The sequence below is a fragment of the Drosophila willistoni genome (assembly GCF_018902025.1).
Source record: "Drosophila willistoni isolate 14030-0811.24 chromosome 2L unlocalized genomic scaffold, UCI_dwil_1.1 Seg196, whole genome shotgun sequence".
Lineage (NCBI taxonomy): Eukaryota > Metazoa > Arthropoda > Insecta > Diptera > Drosophilidae > Drosophila > Drosophila willistoni.
The window spans coordinates 4,266,822-4,287,429 of NW_025814048.1; the positions used below are offsets into that span (position 1 = coordinate 4,266,822).

General features: G+C 33.3%; 7 protein-coding genes across 8 annotated transcripts; 5 read left to right on the plus strand and 2 right to left on the minus strand.

The window, feature by feature from the left end:
* The first annotated feature begins 91 nt into the window (after positions 1-91).
* Positions 92-1,152, plus strand: LOC6640679 (CCR4-NOT transcription complex subunit 11). The gene is made up of 4 exons (XM_002063441.4): positions 92-446; positions 516-655; positions 726-894; positions 965-1,152. Exons 1-4 carry the CDS (start codon positions 201-203, stop codon positions 1,091-1,093), a joined length of 684 nt encoding a protein of 227 aa, XP_002063477.1. The 5' UTR covers positions 92-200; the 3' UTR covers positions 1,094-1,152.
* Positions 1,153-1,207: 55 nt separating this feature from the next.
* LOC6640678 (inner nuclear membrane protein Man1) lies at positions 1,208-3,929 on the minus strand. 2 transcript variants are annotated; one of them, XM_047010117.1, is made up of 2 exons: positions 3,802-3,929; positions 1,208-3,330 (listed from the first exon to the last, which is right to left on the minus strand). In XM_047010117.1, the coding sequence occupies exon 2, from the start codon at positions 3,300-3,302 to the stop codon at positions 1,314-1,316; it is 1,989 nt and encodes a 662-aa protein (XP_046866073.1). In that variant the 5' UTR covers positions 3,303-3,330; positions 3,802-3,929; the 3' UTR covers positions 1,208-1,313. The 2 variants fall into 2 exon arrangements, with proteins under 2 accessions (XP_046866073.1, XP_002063476.1); XM_002063440.4 differs by lacking the exon at positions 3,802-3,929 and adding an exon at positions 3,696-3,718.
* Positions 3,930-4,346: 417 nt separating this feature from the next.
* LOC6640677 (LIM domain-binding protein 2) lies at positions 4,347-6,793 on the plus strand. The gene is made up of 2 exons (XM_002063439.4): positions 4,347-4,490; positions 4,741-6,793. The coding sequence occupies exon 2, from the start codon at positions 4,779-4,781 to the stop codon at positions 6,531-6,533; it is 1,755 nt and encodes a 584-aa protein (XP_002063475.1). The 5' UTR covers positions 4,347-4,490; positions 4,741-4,778; the 3' UTR covers positions 6,534-6,793.
* Positions 6,794-7,638: 845 nt separating this feature from the next.
* On the plus strand, positions 7,639-8,509 carry LOC6640676 (ejaculatory bulb-specific protein 3). Its single transcript, XM_002063438.4, has 2 exons — positions 7,639-7,863; positions 8,300-8,509. Exons 1-2 carry the CDS (start codon positions 7,668-7,670, stop codon positions 8,440-8,442), a joined length of 339 nt encoding a protein of 112 aa, XP_002063474.1. The 5' UTR covers positions 7,639-7,667; the 3' UTR covers positions 8,443-8,509.
* Positions 8,510-8,842: 333 nt separating this feature from the next.
* Positions 8,843-9,631, minus strand: LOC6640675 (probable protein BRICK1-B). Its single transcript, XM_002063437.4, has 2 exons — positions 9,418-9,631; positions 8,843-9,023 (listed from the first exon to the last, which is right to left on the minus strand). Exons 1-2 carry the CDS (start codon positions 9,536-9,538, stop codon positions 8,914-8,916), a joined length of 231 nt encoding a protein of 76 aa, XP_002063473.1. The 5' UTR covers positions 9,539-9,631; the 3' UTR covers positions 8,843-8,913.
* A 469-nt stretch (positions 9,632-10,100) lies between these two features.
* Positions 10,101-11,388, plus strand: LOC6640387. The gene has a single exon (XM_002063436.3). It carries the CDS (start codon positions 10,184-10,186, stop codon positions 11,288-11,290), a length of 1,107 nt encoding a protein of 368 aa, XP_002063472.1. The 5' UTR covers positions 10,101-10,183; the 3' UTR covers positions 11,291-11,388.
* A 331-nt stretch (positions 11,389-11,719) lies between these two features.
* Positions 11,720-20,435, plus strand: LOC6640386 (potassium voltage-gated channel unc-103). The gene is made up of 13 exons (XM_047010118.1): positions 11,720-12,019; positions 12,399-13,282; positions 13,419-13,656; positions 13,870-14,051; positions 16,867-17,021; positions 17,100-17,220; positions 17,953-18,073; positions 18,260-18,378; positions 18,458-18,648; positions 18,721-18,863; positions 19,378-19,571; positions 19,629-19,723; positions 20,270-20,435. The coding sequence occupies exons 1-13, from the start codon at positions 12,001-12,003 to the stop codon at positions 20,409-20,411; spliced, it is 2,604 nt and encodes an 867-aa protein (XP_046866074.1). The 5' UTR covers positions 11,720-12,000; the 3' UTR covers positions 20,412-20,435.
* Positions 20,436-20,608: the final 173 nt, after the last annotated feature.

The window sequence follows — 20,608 nt, forward strand, 5'->3', positions numbered from 1 at the left end:
CAAAATTGTGCATTTTTCAACACAGAAAAATTTTCAATGTCAAGTCAGCGTCGCTATGAGCACATCACTTATCGATACTTTTGTTAGTAATCACCACAGAAAATCTCATCTCTAATTGATTTACAAATGGGGAATTGTGGAGCTCATTTTCCTAGTTTCTTAAAATTTTTTCGCATTGGTAAACAGAAGTAAAAGCAAAGATGTTTTTGTCAATTGCTCCACCCCTTATGGACTTTGAAGATGAATTGTTGTGGATAAATCAGTGCAACAATGAAAACCTCAACATTTTGTATGATAAATCCAACTACGTTACACCAAACACAAAACACCTGATTGAACAAGCCTTTCTCCAGCCATTAAGTCTCAGCGATCAACAGATTCTCTTCGATGATCTTCTGAAGCAAAATAGAAACATTGCCCACCAATATGGATTGACGCCAGCCAAGGTGAGTATTATAATAAATAAATCATGTCCAAGGAATCTCAACTGGAATCTTTACTGTCCCCTCCAACAGCTGCCTTCATTGGTGGAAAATAATCCGCTAATTTCTATCGAAATACTGTTAAGACTTATGCTGACAACCGACATAACCGAATATTTCAATATATTGGTACACATGGATATAACCCTACATTCCATGGAAGTTGTAAACAGGTAGCACTCCCATGTCCACTGGCTATTTAAATCAATGATCTACTAATTGTTTATTTTCCTTACTTTGAAGGCTCACAACGTCAGGTCCTTTACCTACCGAATTTATCCATTTGTATATCAGTAATTGTATATCAACGTGTGAGGGGCTTGTTAAGGACAAATACATGCAATCACGTCTGGTACGATTAGTTTGCGTTTTTCTACAGTCCTTAATTCGAAACAAAATTGTTAATGTCAAGGTAATAATTCGCTTTAATAACCAGTAATCATGTTGGCTTTATTCATTTCAAATCTCATCTATTATTTTAGGAATTATTTATCGAAATTGAAGCGTTTTGTGTGGGTTTTAGCAAAATTAAGGAAGCTGCTGCTTTATACCGACTTATCAAACATTTGGAAATTGATACCCCACAAACTTCAAATACTTTAACGAAATAATGACTATAAAATTTATAAGACCCAATAAAAAATTGAAGCAATGATTATATCTATGGTAATTCTATTAAGTGTCATTAATTAGCTGAGTTTTTAAATGAAAATGCATCCTCAATGTACAAGTAAAATAGAAATTCGCATTTAATAATTTAAGTATCTGACTACATGATAAAAAATTGTTTTTTTAGTTTTTATGAGTGAGTCTTGGGTACATCGTGAGGCCTTATAATAAGGGTTCGCCGGAGGGTTTTGGAAACCGACACAAGTAGCGTTCCAATCTTAAGAATTTGATTGATATCAATCGTTTGTCGAACCACCATCCATTGATCTCGTTGTGAATCATTCCAGCATCCGCTTCGCTAGCGCATCGGATATAGACGCAGCAGGATTGTGTATCCAATTGGACATCACATATCTTACAGCGAGGACCAACTTTTTCGAAAATCGACTCGACAATTAGTTGCTTTAAATTTGGCTGTTCCACCTCGGATGCGTCGAACATGTGTCTGATTTTTAGACAGGGTGTCGGCGGGTTAGCTATCTTGTTCGAGTTATCAAATGCTGGACTCTGCCATTTCTTAACTGTACCGAAATTCTTTTTATCCACTTTACGACTCCAAGCGATGGTGCGCAATTGTTTGCCGTCACGCAATATCAAACCGAAATGTACACGATTGTCAGTAGTTTCCAGCATCTTGATAGCCCTATTCCAGGCGGACAACAATCTCGATCGCCTGTTGGGTGGTATCAACTTCTCCTGCAGTTGACTTACAATTATCTCCGGTGTCTCTGATATCGAACTCTGATAGACTAATTCGTTTATTATATCTTTGGTCAATTGTTCCGCTGCACATAGGCTTTCCCTTTGTCTGGCCCGATAAAATGCGATTGCAAAATAGACAAGAAGCAGACCCAACACAACAAGGATAATTAATCCAAATACTGTAAAGAAGCGCGTAATTTTCTTCACAATAATGCATTTGAGCGGCAAACTGGGTTGTATTAGCTCAAACGATGTCTGATCTGAGTCTGTCATCCGAATCATCCATTGCGGATTTTGACTGATAAGATATGTTGAAGCCAAGAGATTACTTTGCACATTAGATTTTGCCATCTTGCCTCTAGATGTGATTTCACGAACAAACTCATTCACTTCAATGGTGGGTGACAGATCTTCATGCTGGCAGTGAAATCTCTGTGCTCGTTCGTTAAGTTCTTGGAAAAGTACCTCACTAAAGGCCAAGGCGCTGGTTAATAGCTCATTACCAAGGCATGTGACCTTTTCGTTGGCCGTCGACAATTGAATTCCTTCATTGTTGTTACTGCACAGTTTGAAATTTACCGCTGCTCGATCGATCGGGCTTTTGTCGAATTTCTTAGCCACATACAAAACCGTTATTATTGACAGAAATATAATGAACAAGGCAATTAGTACTTGCGGTATTATGTACTGACTGCTATCGGGTTTTCGAAAAAATGCCTTCAGATCGGAGATCATGAATCGTTTAATATTATTACCGCCATTCCTGGCGGGCGCTGGCAGCTTTGCTACATGCACAGAATAACCGAATTTCCTCTGTATGGTGCTATCACGAAAACTAAGCAATCTGTTGACAACACCGCCCTCTGAAAGATTAGGCTTTCCATTTGATGGCTTGCTCACATATGGGCCGGGAGCATCCACAGACACAGATGGCGATCCTGGATTAGAGCTGGAGCAGGGCATAGAGCATGGCTTGCGGTATTTATTGGACATATTATTCAGTGTGTGCGGTGGGGGCTCGCATTCATTGTCATTATCGTAATTGGATGCCAAGACCGGCGGGGGAGCATACATTCTCGATGCAGACGACGGCGTCGTGATCATATTATGTGGGATATTTGTATCAGATTCATCCATATAATGGTGATTGTAAAATGATCCTTGATTATTTCTGCTTAATTTGATGTCATTATTATTGTCAGACGAACTTCCGGGTACGCTTAAATTGGCTGTTGTCTGTGCATAAGGGTCTTGATTGTCCTTTGAGTAGAGTACAAAGTTGTTTACTTTTTTCCTTTTCAGCAGCTTCTCGGTTTTGGCATGCGTCTTGAGTTTTTTAATTAAAAGAGCTCGCGTCGTCTCAGTCACTGGTATATTTGGGAAACCGCTGTCAATCAGCCTTTTGTGTAATTCAATGTCACTCAAGCGGTTTAGACTTTCTGTGGACATTTTGCGCTCCTTAATCCTCAGAAGTCTCCTGAAATTAGCCAACACAAAAGAAAAACAACAAATATTTAGTCGGTAAAATATTATTTTAATGGGAAGAATATTCAAAAGTTGAATGATTGGAATGCTCTTCCTTACGGTGGCTTTTATATTCGTTTAGTAGTAACTGTACGTCTCTTCATCAAAATATATTGAAACTTGATGTATTTTTGTACATTGAAATTCTTTCGTTTACAAGAATGAGCAACAGTGCTGCATATACTTAAATAAAACACGATAAGCATATGTGTGTATGTATAAACATATGCCAATTTATTGCAACTATACATACATATAAATATTCATGCATCTATTGCAATTGCACATGTGCCCGCAACGATGGATATATGTACATACCGATGTGTCTGTGTTTGTGTGTGTACAAATAGACGCAGCAAGGTGCAATTTAATTGTTTTTGTATATGTAGTTATGTAATGAATTTAAATTAAAACGTTGTATTACTTGATCTGCTAATTTTTTGTAAATGCTTCCTTTAATCTTCGTCAAAATCTTGATGTACGTATATATACACATACATGAATGCGGATTTACTCTAATTTAAAAATAATCGGTGCAAGTACATTGTTGGAGCAACATTGAATTTAGAGATGGACGATTACTTTGTTCGGGTTAAAAGAACTAGTTAAATTATCGAGCTAAATATGGTTATCGAATGAATTTTGTACATTTTTTATTATTTAAAGCTTTTACTAATTTTTGATAGATTTCGCTATTTATACCAACAATATTGTTTAAGTCAATCTTAGAACTTAGAAATCATAAGTTACATTCCCCAATCTTTAAGATTTATGTGTTAATTGAATTATCGATTGCATTTAAATTACGGAGCTATAACATTCAGTATTTAATGGAATAGCAATAAATTTAGAGCAGTAGACTGTCAAAAGTACTCAAATTTTTGAACAATAAGATTATATAATTTACCTGGTACATTCTAGAATTTGTAAATTATTTTTTATATTCGCCATAATATCTCATCGTGCATAGCGGCCTTTATTCTTGCCAACAAACTAGAGCTAGAGTCGATAACAAAAGTTATCAGTAGCGGTCCATCTATTTTCTGAATTGTAGATACATAAGTGTGTGTGTTTCTGCTTAAAGAATTTAAAAATTGTATGCCTTTTGTGAAGGTGTGTATGCGTTAATAAATGAAATTAAAGTTTTTAATAATGCAAATAAGAAACGACTTGAGAGCGTGCAATGTTTAACTATTAACCCAATAAGACTCGCATGTTTATGTGTTTTTCGTAGAGCTTGTATGTACCTGCATATGTATGTATGTATATACATATGTGCATACATACATACGTATTCATACATGCACGGAGCTTTTTGACGTTTGCGGAGCATACGAATAATGTTTGATGTTTACATTTGCAGGCCGAAACGCATGACAGTAAAAGAATAAAACAGTAGGGATGAATCGTAGAGGTTTAAATCCTGGCAATACGATGACTTCTCAATCAAATATAGACGATGGCAGCTGGAAAGCTGTTGCCGAAGGAGCATCCATGTTGCCGTCCTCGAACTCGTCGACTCTCAATCCGGATGGCAGCAACCCAAGTGGCTTTGCCCAGGGCGGTGGACTACCATACAGTTCTGGGGCCAATCCATATCCACAGGCTGGTCAATCGTCTCCGGCGGGTAATCAATCAATCGTTTTTCAGAACTCAAATCAACCTGGATCGAATACACCTCAATATACCTCTTCGCCGGCGCCCTCTGGTTCCTCGACACCTGGACCTGTGGGCTCACAGAACATACCTGGCAATTATCCGCAGTCTCAGTCAACAGCCGGCAATTTCAATGGTCCTGTAGGCGGTCCCTTCGGATCGCCGTCGTCTGGTCTGGGTCAATTCAGTCGGCCGGCCAGTTCGGGCACGCCATTTAATAGCGGCGGCGGCGGACAAGCCGGTCATTTCTCATCGCCTGCTGTATTTGGTGTTGGTGGACAATTCAATCCAATGCCACCGGCCTCGCCATTCGGACATGGCGGCAATCACCCAATGATGGGAGGTCCTGGACCTCAACAAATGGAGCGAATTGATCAAGGTTTCCGAAGGCACAACTCGTACTTCAGTCATACGGAGCACCGGGTATTCGAACTCAACAAACGCCTCCAGCAGCGGAACGACGAGAGTGATAATTGCTGGTGGGACTCGTTTACAACCGAATTCTTTGAAGACGATGCGCGACTAACCATCCTGTTTTGCCTGGAAGATGGACCCAAACGGTACACGATCGGGCGGACACTCATTCCACGCTTTTTTCGCAGCATCTACGAGGGAGGTGTGTCCGACCTGTATTTCCAGCTGAAACACGCCAAGGAATCGTTCCACAACACCTCGATAACCCTGGACTGTGATCAGTGTACAGTGATTACTCAGCACGGTAAACCGTTCTTTACAAAGGTGTGTGCGGACGCAAGACTGATTCTGGAATTCATGTATGACGATTACATGCGAATCAAGTCATGGCACATGACCATTAAGGGACATCGAGAACTCATTCCAAGGTCCGTGATTGGTACATCGCTTCCGCCGGATCCCATGCTATTAGATCAAATAACTAAAAATATTACCAGAGCGGGCATAACGAATTCTACGCTAAATTACCTTCGTTTATGCGTGATACTTGAGCCCATGCAAGAGCTGATGTCGCGCCACAAGGCGTATGCACTGAGTCCGCGGGATTGCCTAAAGACAACGTTATTCCAGAAATGGCAACGCATGGTGGCACCTCCCGGAAAAAAAGATCCGCAGCGACCGCCGAATAAACGACGCAAACGGAAAGGCTCGAATTCGGGCGGAGGCAACAATTCCAATACTCCGCCAGTCACAAATCAGAAAAGATCACCCTCGGGCCCCAGCTTTTCCCTGTCCTCCCAGGACGTAATGGTTGTGGGTGAGCCAACGCTAATGGGCGGCGAATTTGGCGAAGAAGATGAGCGACTCATTACGCGCCTTGAGAACACACAATATGACGGTACCAATGCTGTTGAGCATGATAATCACACTGGATTCGGGCATGCCGATTCTCCTATCTCTGGTTCAAACCCGTGGAATATTGATCGAGCTGGCACCATTCCAGCCAGTCCCGGCAATGGTGGCGCGCCGCAAAACAATGCGAACATTGCCGATATTGATAAGAAAAGCCCCATTGTGTCGCAATAGAAGTGGTGCATACAAAAATTTAAATATTTCGCTATATTGTCAAATGTATTTTCATACGTGCATGTAAAAATATATTAAAATAAAGCTTACAAGTTTTAGGAAATGTATATAAGATCTACTATATATGTATGTAATTGTATTGTACGTTTTTACACAGTAATATATAAAATTATTTAAGGTAGGCATACTTTAGTTTTGACTGCTCAAATTCAAATATCAAACAAATAAACTGTTGTTTCAGTAATACGGAAATTTGTAAATCCCGCAAAGATCAGATCACAAATTTATCCTGTAGCTATACTCCTTAAAAAAAAAAAAAACGAAAAAACAAAACATAATAATAATGATTTAACCCAATGTTTTCTTAAGATGGTGAAAATATGGACTCGAATAGGTCAACAATTTGAACATACTTATGTAGAGCAGTTTAAAAACAAAATGTTCGCTGGTTTAAAACTCGTGCAACTTAACAATAGTAAAGGATAAAATGAGAATAAATTCATACAAACAAACTATAAATGACAAAGGCTTAATATTATTCACCTCTCCTGTGTTTCCTCTCTCAATTACTAAAAATTGCACATTTAATGCAAAGATGGTTTCTCTGTTGAGATTTGGGTTTCTACACTCAGTGGTAATCCATCGAGAACGACATTGCAATGGATAGAACAGTTTGAATCGTTGTTGTTAAGCTATTAATGCCTCCCATAAGACTAATATAAAAAATATAATCTAAGCGAATCATTCAAATTCAAAATTTAAAAAAATTGAGTTATTAAAATAAAATATTTAAGAGACACATATTTTAAATTTAGATAATTATTGGAATAAACTAAATATTTATTGTATAAAAAATGAGATTAAAACCAATTCCACCAATCATGTGATTTCAGAATGTTTTTTTTCCTATTTATGATAACCAATTTAATTATAAGAATTATGATTTTATTTAGAATCGCATTTGAATTTATATTTCGAATCCGTTAAATTTAAGAAACCGGGGAAACATTTAAGGGGTTGCTGCTTCCCCTAAGGAAGGTCAAAGCGCATGCTTGCGAATTTATAATACACAAAAAATTCGTTACTCTGATTCTGTCATCATTATTAAACAGACGCCCATTACAGAAAGTAGTTATGTTTTTACTAAACAAAAATCGAACATATTTACTTGTTCTTCATATTATTTTCTTGATCATTTTGCTTACATCGAAAGTCAATGCAGATGAAAAGAATATAAACAAACTATTGAATAACCAAGTCATAGTCAGCCGCCAAATAATGTGTATTCTTGAAAAGAGTCCATGCGACCAATTGGGACGTCAATTAAAAGGTACTGTACAAATAATTTACACTATCAATCCAAAAGACCAAAAAAGAAAAATGTGAAGTTCTTATTTGTTTACAAAATTAAATTTCTCTACATCTAAAACACATGATGTATGTATAAAAAATCAAATTTTTTAGAGTTTTAAAATCGTTGTAAGAGATTGTCCTGGCCAAGTCAAAATATTGGTGGACCTTTGATAATACACACGTTAATCTTTTTGAAATGTTGTTAAATGAAACAAATTCCTTTACTTATCGTGTCTAGTTTATGGACATAATTAATATAAAGAAAAGTGTAAAAGTAACTTACCTTTTATTTAAAATTTAATTTTCTACTTAATTGCATCTTCAACTATTATTATATTCATTTTATCCTGGCATAAAATTAGTCGGGAATATCTAAAACAAAAATTGTTATTCATCTCTCAAATTATTTACAGCTGCTTTACCCGAAGTCATTACAAGGAAATGCCGAAATTGTTCGCCACAGCAAGCTCAAAAGGCTCAGAAACTAACAACATTTTTGCAAACCCGATACCCAGACGTTTGGGCCATGCTAATAAGAAAATATGAAAATGCCTAAGAGCTAATAAGTACTTATATTTGGAATTACATTAAATGAATAAATTAAATTAATGATTAAAGTCTTACAACTATTCATGTTGAGTTTCTCGATAAACTCAATACCAAGAATGACTCATTGTGCATCAGCTACTTAAGTTACATTTGACCACGACACGAAGCCTTAACAATTTTACGACTTTTAGTAAAGGGTCTTACTTAGGGATGTTTTTCTACAAATTGCATGATCTAAACTTTAGATTTTCTAACATGATGCTGAAACCCACAAGGAATCATATTCAGCCCACGGAGCAAAGTCATATCCTAATGTTCTTAATGGAGGAACTAATCTTTTCTTCACCATTCAGTCCTTAGTGGAAACACTCTAGCTTACCATTCAATTGTAAAAACAAATATACCAATTTTTTGCACAAAGTATTATTTCTTATATTTTTACTTAATTCTGTAGGTACAAAGCTAAATTAAAAACAATTTACGTTAATGTTTCTCCTTGAGTTACACAAGCTTCCAAATAGTCTATCCGGCGCTCAAGAGTTGTGAGCTTTTCATTTAGGACCGCCAGACGTGAACGACAGGACATATCTAAAACGAGAATCCGAGTTTAGGAAAATTATTAAGTATGAAGAGGAATATACAGAGTTAAGGACAACATTTCACGATAAAATAGGAGAACTATATTATAACTTGAAGGGTATCCGGTATTCAAACATTTATAAATACATACATATGTACATGTATGTGAGTATATACTCACATAAGTACGTCTGTACATGCATATGAATGTACATAAGTATGTATGTATGTACATATAAATGTAAATGTTTTTCTTTATAAATGCATCTGAAACCTTTGTAAATTTTTTTTAATACTGCTTTTGTTGCCAATTTTTTGTATATCTTTAGCTATGTATGTATGTATGTAACATACACATACTAACGAAATTCTTAGGCGGGGCTTGCCTAGTAAATATACGTACCAAATGAGTTGAGAAAGTCCGTAATTCTCTTAATACTTGCTGTAATAACTTCAATGTATTCTCTATTTGCCCAGTCTTGATGAATTTGCTTTTGGATAGCTTCTCTGTGTGCTCCACTCATCTTCACTCCAAAGTCTTTAATCTGCTACCAAATATTAAAGTTGTTTTCTTTTACAAGGCAGTTGTTTTTGTTTTACGACAGTGATGTGATTTTAGCCCACAAAACCAACGTTTCAAATTAACTGTTTGGATTGCGATGCTATCTTGCCTATCGGGAGTTCAATTTGCATTTGTAAATATATTTATTTATTGAAAAAAAATTGCCGTTGAATAAACAACTGTTTTAGTATTTATATATATTAAGTAACTTAAATAGTGAAGATCATTTAAATTTTGAAATAAATAAATATATTGTTTTATTTAGAAAATATTCATTAAAAAGAATATTTTTTAAAGGGCATATGGTATATTGGTATATTTAACATTAAGCTTTACTAGTCATTGCACAAATGTTTTTTTTTCCTACGTTAAACAAATTGGAACATAAACTAGTGGAGCAAAAAATAAAATGCAAAATTCACGTTTTCAATTTTCTAGTAGATATCTACATGTTATCTACATTGAATTAAGTCGTGTAGTACAGTCTTGTAAACTATTCGACAGTGTTTCTTTCCCACTTTGTCTCACCAAAAAGTACCTCCTAAGCTATATGTAAATATACGCTTCGGTGTCAATTAATTGTGTATTTTGTAATTTGTAAACAAAAATGGATTTTATTGACGATTTTATTGAGGAATATAAATGCAATCCGTGCTTATGGAAAGCAGACTCTGCCGATTTTCGGAACAGAATGCGAAGGCAAGAGGCATACATGAAGCTAATCGATGTAGCTACCAAGCACGGCGAGCTGTACAACGTTGAAAGAACGAAGCAAAAGATAAACAATCTTCGCTGTGCATTTCGCCATCAGTTACGGAAATATAATGAAGTTAAGAAAAAAGGCGAAAAGTATGAGCCTTATTGCCCAAAGCGAAGGTATTTTGAATCGCTTATGTTCTTGAAAGACGAAGAAATTCCTGATAAGAAATCAAAGCGTGAAGATAATCCCCTTCCAGTGCAGCACAATAGCTATACTGAGAGCACCGTAACCATGGTGCAAAGTGAAAACTGTGAGGAGTTTTCGGATGCCGAAAGTCTGCCAAAGCCGTGCAAGGCGATGGATAATAATAAACTATCACCCAGTAACAGCGCAAATGAATTTTGTGCCAATTTGTTTGACGAGTCGGCAGTTGACCCGATTATCAGTATTCAAACTGTTACTACCAACAACAACAACAACCATCCCTCCGGTGGCGCCACAATTAAGGAGGTCGAAATCGTAATGACATCTGACAATGGAAATGTAACTGAACGAAGGAAATCAATTCCAGAACCGGCAACTAGCAACAAATCCAAAATCAACACATCATCGACGACTCAGATCCTATGCGTAGACAGGGATAAAAGACCTGTTCCTCACAATCAGATCAAAGTCAATCGCAAGCGTTCGTCTTCGGTATCATCCCAGGTGTCTGATGAAAATGATGTGCCAGTAGGGAAATTTCGAACTGATATCTCTACCATAGATTTTGAAAGGCTTCTCTCTTTGGCATTAAAGAGTGCTGACAGTCACATTGACGATCACTTTGCGAATTTCGGTAAAATAATTGCACACAAATTACGGTCAATGGAAGCAACTCAGGCCATTTATGCTGAAAAAATAATTGGCGATGTTCTATACCAGGGACAGTTGAAAATGTTGTCTACATTAAGTACACATCAATTTTTGGGAGTTGATAATGCAACTGTTTATGTCGAGAATCATACTAAATGATTCCCCGCTATAGAAACTTAATAGTAAATTTAATCTAAATAATTATAAGAAAAAATACATACTTACATTAAATTTCATAATCACAAGTCGTGTTTTAATATTCTTGTTTTATTAATTATTAATTTTTTTTCTTAGCATTGCTATTGCCATTAAACAATTCCAAGACATAAGTTATTAAATGGTGTTTTCTGTGTGTTTGCGTCTATATATTATAGCACATACATTTTTTCAAATTTTAATGGGCTAGCCAAATTAGCAAAGCAAATATTATAATGGAATTTTAATTTGTACTCTAAAAGAAAATTTTGCAGCCTCAATTATGTCATATGTGTAATCTGTCGTATTCTTTAGTTGTAAAAACAAGTAAACGTAGTTTTTAATAATTTTATTCAAAATAGTTTTTGCGTCTAATTACAAGCCCTATTTTGAATTCGGCATTTTTTTTTTGTAAATTTTTAAACGTTGCTCCTTTCGATAACTTGCTCAATCGATAGAAAAACGTTGTTTGGTAACATTCGTTTATTTTTTAAAGCAATAAATTAATACAACGTGAAGCTGTAACTGGTTATGGAAGTCGCTTAAAATAAAATCCGTAAATTTTTATTTATCACTTAATTTCTCCCAATGATAAAACCAAAAAGAAATGCCTTTAAAGTTGCTTGAACAGTGAAATACAAGGAGGAAAGTTTCATTATTGATTATTCTATTGGATGCCTCTGCTTATGGCAAGTAAGTTACCGCACAATAAAAACTTAAAGCAAAAGGTGCTGCTTATAAATAATTAAAGTGTAGGACTTGTCAATGTTATGCAACAAATTTGGATTCTACAACAAATTTAATTCTTTTGAACCGAGAATTAATGTGTACAAATAAAGTTAGTGGAAATACATATTAAAGCGGTTAGAAAATTCAAATTGTTTATTTAATGGGAAATGTTTATATGTATATAAAGTTCAGTTCAAAACTGTCCTTTACTAACTTTAATTAAATACACATGTCTATATATATTTGATAGAATTAGGTAACAGGTAAACAGATTTTCATTAAATGTATGTGATTTGTATTGATTGTTAGTGCATTGGTTTTTCAATTTGATTTACTTTTACAGAACTGAAGATGTCTCACAAGTCTTGCGTTGAATTGAGCGAAATTCGAAAACTGGATAAAATTGTACGACAGTGTGAGCTTTATTTGTCAAATAACAATATGGATTCATTGAATAACGAACCATTAAAGAAACAAGGCGGCCTGAAAAAAAATTGCATCACAAAATCCAATAAGTTCGTTGAAAGGGAACTATTTTCTCTCATGTGCAATTTAAATAAAATAGAAAAGAAACAGATATTTGTTTCAGATATACTAATTAATGCAAGCATGTTTGACGATAAAAAGGAAAGTCAGTCAAGATATTCCAAGCATGTGTCGGATCATAATGTTTTGCTTTATCATAAATTTGTGCGATATAGTGACAGTAATGCTCTAAGTATAAAAACAAAACGAAGTGGCAAATCTGTGGAGAAAAATAAATTGAATTGTGTATTCTCACCGCTAATGAGTGAAATAAATTCAAAACGAGAATGCATAAAAAGGACAAAGGCTAATAAATGCGAACACGAATTCGAATCGAGTAATTACAATAAAAATGATTTGAAAGTTTTCAAACCATCTTATGGTCTTAACGATTGTACCGGCAAATGCATGAAATGTGATAAGAAAAAATTGTATTTTAAGTATCAGAATACGCTAAAGAAAAAATGTGAACTTTTTTGTTCATATGATATCTTGCCAAAAAATAATATTGAAATTGCACAGCAAAATAAATGCAATAATACAAATAGCAAACCCTTCGATTGTGTGTTCAAAAACACAAAGTATAATTCATCGGAAAAGGGAGCTCAAAATATTATGGCCGATCGCTATGACGACATTTTGGATAAAGAAGCATTACTTGGATCAAAAAGCGAAATTCGTCTACCGGATCCTGTGGACACGGTAAATAATATACTGAAACCATTTTTTGGACTCCAAAATACTTAGTATATTTCCAATGAGAATTTTTTAGTTAGTGGTTGGTATGATTGATATTAATGTAAATGGTTTTTTGTTCTTTCTTTCTTTTTGTTTTTAGGTACTTTCACTTGGTGGCAATATCATTCATGATCAGAAATTACAAAATAATACCTATCATAAATGGACACTCTTACACTATTCCCCATTTAAAGCTGTTTGGGATTGGATTATATTAATCTTAGTTATGTATACGGCGATATTTACTCCTTATGTAGCTGCATTTCTTCTCGGTGAACAAGATTATCAGAGGAAAAATAATATAAATACGGATCCCATTGTTATAATTGACTTGATTGGTAGGTATTGCGTACTTTTTCGCAGAAATTAATTTCCTTTAACTAATTAAATATCTCACAATCAGTCGAGTGCGACTTTGGGCGAAAACTTTGATATCTAAATGCTGAAATTGCATTCAAATGGCTTATTATATTTTCTAGAATGGATTTTATAATAAATTAGATATCTATTCCTTTTGAATCACAAACTAAACAAGTTAATATACATTTCAGTGGACGTTACATTTATCGTAGACATTCTAATTAATTTTCGCACTACGTTCGTTAATGGTCAAGATGAGGTTGTCTCACATCCAGGACGTATTGCTGTGCACTATTTAAGCGGATGGTTTCTCATCGATTTAGTGGCTGCTGTTCCATTTGACTTGCTTCTCGTTGGAAGTGATACCGATGAGGTAAGAATACTTGACACATTCCAAATGTATACCTTGAATATATGAGAACTTCCACAAATGTTCGGACTTCATGTTTTAGGAAGTGGTCGTCCGATTCTATTAATTTTGCAAGAGTAAAAGTTTTCAGCTCGGTATTATTATTATTAAAGAAATTGTGTCTGGGCTTTACTTACAAAAAAAATATAATATATTTCCTTAGCTGGGTTCGCCATTAATTGCGAACTCTAAGAGTTAAGTTGATATACTTTGTTAAAGAAAGTATTTAGCTATTTGTGATTCGTATGAGTAATAAAATTAATTAAATATGACTTCACACATTTCGTTACTTAAAATTTGATTGAAAATTTCAAAGAGATGAGTAGAACTGGAAATTTCATATGTAATTGTCAAAAATGTACCAAGACCGATGAAAAATTGCAATTTAATTTGAATTTCCAAATAGCTGACCTGATTTTTGGATCCGTTGACTTGGTTCGTTTTATTTGAATCTTACATTTTACACTTTTTTTGTTCTTTATTTTTTAAGATAAGAACAAATTCTCTTTATTGATTCTATACCCATCCTGTGCTTTAAATTATATACGCGAATAACCTGGTCCCATAGGAGTTATACAATTTGCTAAAAAAAGAAGAAAATTATTATCTATATACTCCCTTAGGAATCCCTTAATAAATTATTTCGCTTTGATATCCTTTTTAGTTTGGTTTTATTTAAAAGTTAACTATTATTGCGCTTGGTATCGTGGAGCGGTTAGTTTAGTAACGCTGACTAAGGATTGCAATTGCTCTGAAAATAGCTTGCCTTATGCGTTCGACAAAGTTTCTAGCTATGTTTTTTGATTAGTAATCAAAATATTTGGAGCTGGAATTGCTTCCTTCATCATCATATAAGTACCTACAACATATTTTAGAAAGAAGATCGAGTGAAATGAAATTAAGTAACATTTAAGTATAAAATAATACAATTTTTTTGTGATTCTTTAAATTATCTCTTGTAAATGATACCATAATATTTTGCAGCTTGGCTTGGATAACGAAGAGGTATTAAAAGTTGGAAAAAAACCCAACTATTTACTTTGATCAGAACACATAGTTATCTCAATAAATTTTATTTTAAAATGTATATAATTTATTCCTCTATTAGTTGACGCATAACAGGACAGCTTTTTTCAAGCCACTCACTATTTCAAATTCAATTTCAAAATATTTACCAAATATACATATATATTTGATAGTAGTCTGCTACAATTTTGTTCTTAGTATACCTACCACATAATATGTATTTACATTTAGCTGAAGGAGATTTGCCCAAACTTAAAGTTCCCTTACAATCCATACCACTAAAAATAGCCAGAAGATAATGATTAGATCGGCTAAAGACAATATGTATCTATCAACTAGTTAAAGTTAGGAGTTTATATTATATGTAAATATTAGGAGAGCATAGTTTAGCAGGTGGTGTAATTTCTAATTTCATCGCAAACCATTAATAATTGTTTTGATTTCTTGGCATTTTTAGTTGATATTAGATTTATTAAACTTTGACTTCTATTTAATATAATAATTGTAGAAATAGAAAAAGAAATATAATGTCATTAGACAAGTTGAACTCTAACATCAAAAAAAATAATGAGTATCAAAGCATATTTGTAAAATTATTATCCATCTCTTTGGAATTTGAATAATAAAGTTTAAAAATTTAATAAATTTGCAGCCTGATTTGGCATGAAATACTTCCATTTTCTTGGCTAACTGATTGGGATCGAATTCGAAAAAAAAACCTGATAATGATCCTCTTAAAGAGACATGCCACAATTCAATAACAGAGTCATTGTACATACATATATATAATAATAAAATAACAAATTGTGGTATTTTTGTTACAAATAAAACTAGTTTATAAACTTGTGGGATTTATCAATTTTATTTATTAACTTAATAGCTTTGTAAAAATTAGATAAAAGTATTTGTTGTTCATATTTATAGAACTGAACCGCTCAGTTATTTAATTATCATATGATATTATTAAAGCCATATGTTTGTAGCTCTGGTCAAAGCCAAGAGAACTTAGTGCAGCGGTTCATATACACAAATATAGTATTTATTTATAGAAATATTTATTTAATAGAAATAATCGAATTCTTAATCAATACCAAAATGATTCAAATTCAAACGATACTCTAGAGAACATGTTTAGAATCTTATCTCAAGTCAAGGATTTCAATTTTTAACTGATATATTTTTTATATTCAATTTAGCTCTAATTTGAAAGAAATCTTTTCTTTTTTTGGTTAACAATTCGAGACTGTTTTTAAATCAAATCGGTAAAATGTGTTCCATATGATTGTCACAGTTGATGCGAGATGTAAATATATTAAGGTCCATTTATAATATAATACATTTTTTAAAATAATATTTAGACTATTCCCGTCCTTTTTCACCATACAACTACAAATTAGAAAAGTTGTAAAATACAAATTCTAAAACCAGGCCGCCAAATTTCTTGCACGCAAGTGCATGCCTATGTATGTTTCTACGCAAAAAGAGCACTCTGAACAATTAACGCTTTTTATGATGCTAACTAAACCAGGTTGAAATGAAAAATAATATCAATATCATTCGACACACAAAGCTATTTTATTTTCCAATCACTTAATATATCAATAAACAATATCTAACAACAACCACACCAAGGTATTTTGACAAAATCAATTTCTGATTTGTGAAAATATTACTTGAAAATACCAACTAGTTTATATTGATCTTAATTAATTAATTGCCTCATGATTATTGTTGTTCTTACGATTCTTTTTAGACAACCACTTTAATTGGACTCCTAAAAACGGCTAGACTTTTGAGGCTTGTTCGTGTGGCAAGAAAAATTGATAGGTATTCGGAATACGGGGCGGCTGTGTTAATATTGCTAATGGCAACGTTTATTTTAATCGCCCATTGGTTGGCCTGCATATGGTAAGTGAAACTATTTATAAATTTTTAGTAACTAAAAGTGCAAACGATCAATTTATTTATTCCCAAAAAAATCTCTAGGTATGCAATTGGAAATGCCGAAAGATCGATGGCTTCAAAGAATACTGGATGGCTGCATTCCTTGGCCTATGATATTCAAGAGCCGTATTTTGACAATAAAACAGGAGGACCCTCTATTAAGGTAATTATACTTTAAGCAATCGATGTTTTTACCTTAAAATGTAATCGATTTTATCAATAAGTACTTTTTACGTACAAGACAGAGAACAGTTCGAGTATGAAGATTTATTATTATTACTATTATTCTTAGTATAGAATATAGTTATAAACTATAAAAGTAACTATGTTTTAGAATTACTAGCAAGTAATTACACTAGCCAGTGATTTAGACAACTCATTTATTGAGGATTGGTCATCATTATAACTAATCTTAAGAAAAATCAAATCAAGCCTCAATTCCAAAATACTCCAAATGAAATGATTAGGGCAGACATTTGATCAAAGCACGCAAAACTTTTCGATTACGAGTAATGCAGAATTTTATCTCATTTCGAACTAATCTAATCAATTGAGTAATCCAGACATGTTCGACTACTACAATTACTCGCACATATTCATAATTGACTGCTTAAGAATAAAAAAGCAAACTATGTTGTGGTTAAAAAAAAAAAGGATGACAAAGAAACGTAATGTCTAAGTTTTATCCTTCCCTTTTTCGTCCATATCAATTTGATTCGATTTCTTGGTTTTATAACTAATCTATATCCTTTTGAAATATATAAAAAGATGTCTTTCATAATAATTCTTAACAAACATCAATAAAACATAATCGAGTACTTGATTAGAAACAGTTCTCCTGTACATAATATAATATAGTATCTTATAATATTTTATATATATACTTTTCTTTCAGTCCCGTTACATTACTGCCTTATATTTTACATTTACTTCTTTGACTTCCGTTGGATTTGGAAACGTTGCTCCTAATACTGATGCTGAGAAAATATTCACCATATGTGTAATGCTTGTAGGATGTAAGTGAAGAAAATCAATTCTAGCATCACGTTCAAAAACTAATATCATCATACTGACCCAAAGAAACATTTTTGCGAAATCTAAACTAGAAATAAACACATTAATATATGTACATATATGTGGGGAGGGATAAAAATACAAACCTTTAACTAACAAAATTCCCGTCTTCAAAATGATCATTCCAGCTCTAATGTATGCAAGTATTTTTGGAAATGTATCTGCTATAATACAAAGACTTTATTCGGGAACCGCCCGTTACCATACTCAAATGCTGCGAGTTCGCGAATTTATACGATTTCATCAGGTATGTTAAGTCTTCGGAGGAATCCTTCGTTTTATGTGTTAGGCAATCATACGAGAATATATTTTGCACCATTCAACAGATTCCAAATCCACTCAGACAAAAACTAGAGGAATATTTCCAACATGCTTGGACATACACCAATGGAATTGATATGAACTCTTTGCTTAAGGGATTTCCAGAATGTCTTCAAGCAGATATATGTTTGCATCTCAATCGCAAATTATTAACCACTTGCTCAGCATTTGCCGATGCTAGTCCGGGTTGTTTGAGGTAAGCTTTTACTACACTCATTCACATACAGAATATTTATATAAAATTTTTCATTTATCTATAATTTTATAGAGCCTTTTCGCTGAAATTTAAAACAACTCATGCACCACCTGGCGACATTTTGGTGCATAAAGGAGATGTTCTAACCTCACTATTCTTTATAGCTAGAGGATCAATTGAAATTCAAAGAGATAGTACCATGATTGTTATATTGGGTAAGTACTACAACTAACCCCCATTAACACATTTTGGACCGAGCTGCAAAAATATTGGTTTTATGGCGCAAAGTGACTTTTTTTTGGTAATTAGAAATCCAGAACTGTGGTTAAAAAAATTATGCCTATTTTAGTTTGGGCAAAACCGACTGTTATAAAAGTCAACGGGGTAACTTTTTATTTTTTAAGTTTTTAGATTATATTATAACATTTTGCACTATTTTCATTAAATAACACTTACTTTTCAATTTAAATTAATATTGTACAATACTTTTTATATGAAATATGGTGTTAAAATAAGATATTTGTGAGGAAAAAATAGTATTTAATCTTAAAAGTCAACAAATCAAACCAACAGCGTCAAATAGAGAATTAAAAAAAAACATACAAAAACGTTGCTGGAAAAGTCTAATTGTGGTCCAAAATGTGTTCATAATCTGGTGGAAAATTCATTTTGCTGCCCCAATTGTCGCTCGAATAAAACACAAAAATTCAACAATTCTCTCATTTTTAGGTAAAAACGATATATTCGGCGAGAATCCGTGCATTTATCCAACTCTTGGCAAATCAAATGCAGTTGTCAGAGCTTTGACATATTGTGACATTCATAAGATACATAGAGATGATTTGCTAGACATTTTGGACTCATATCCCGAATTCCTGGATAGCTTTGTTAGCAACCTGGTTATCACTTATAATATGAGAGACGTAAGACATAACCCACTGCTTAAATGAATTTAAACCATTTACATTTATATTTTCTAGGATGAACATTGCGGTGTGGACATAAAACATCGCTATTTGCGAGCAAAATCTTCTGATAAACTAAGAAGTACCAGTGACATCCCATCAATAAGAATGTAAGCTTGGACTAAAATAGTTCCGGAATTTAACTTCACAATTTATTGATGGTCGCTTAAAGAAAATTAATTGCTAATATGAATTATCAAATTGTTGAATGTCAATGCTTTAGGGTTTTGATTTTGAATCCAAAAAAAGAAGCCAGCTATGTGATCTAGAGTTTCAATATTATTTGCAATTCTTTTTTTGACCTTGTTAATTATTGTAATTGGCCAATTTCTTTTGTTTTATTTTATAAAAAACCAACTAAAAAGTTTGATTTATATTCAAATTTATAATAAAAAGTTTTTCTTAAGTGTTTATAATATAAACTTTTTATTAATAAAAAAAGTTCATTACATCATCTTACTGAAGAAGTGTAGTGTCTCTTCCGCCCTTTTTAGTGGGCAGGGCCGGATGTAGATTCTTTATTAGATAGAAAACTCGATATCTTCAGTTAATTAAAAGGAACTAAAATTGTTACAAAATTTTATTGATAACTTATTTAGAGTTATATATTTCTTTGGAACTACATTATTATGATAATAAATTTTAATATTTTTTAGTGTCGGACTACGATATAAAAAGCATAACGTCAATACGGCTATGCATAAACCGAAAAACGATAATTCCGGAGACCTTAATATTTTTATAGAAAATGAAATGGAAAACTATCACTTGGACTTATTTGAGCACAATAATACATAGTGACATAGATTAAATAGTTGTTATATCAAGTGATATTAAGTGATTTTAAAATTATAATTATAAAATTTTCTTCCACTATTGTTTATAAAGTCGTTGTCCAATGCCCTAGTTTAATTATTTTAGTTAATGTTTTTGAAAGTATTAAAAAATTGTTTTAAACTCAATTATTTAATAAAAATTTATACAAAGTTTACCTT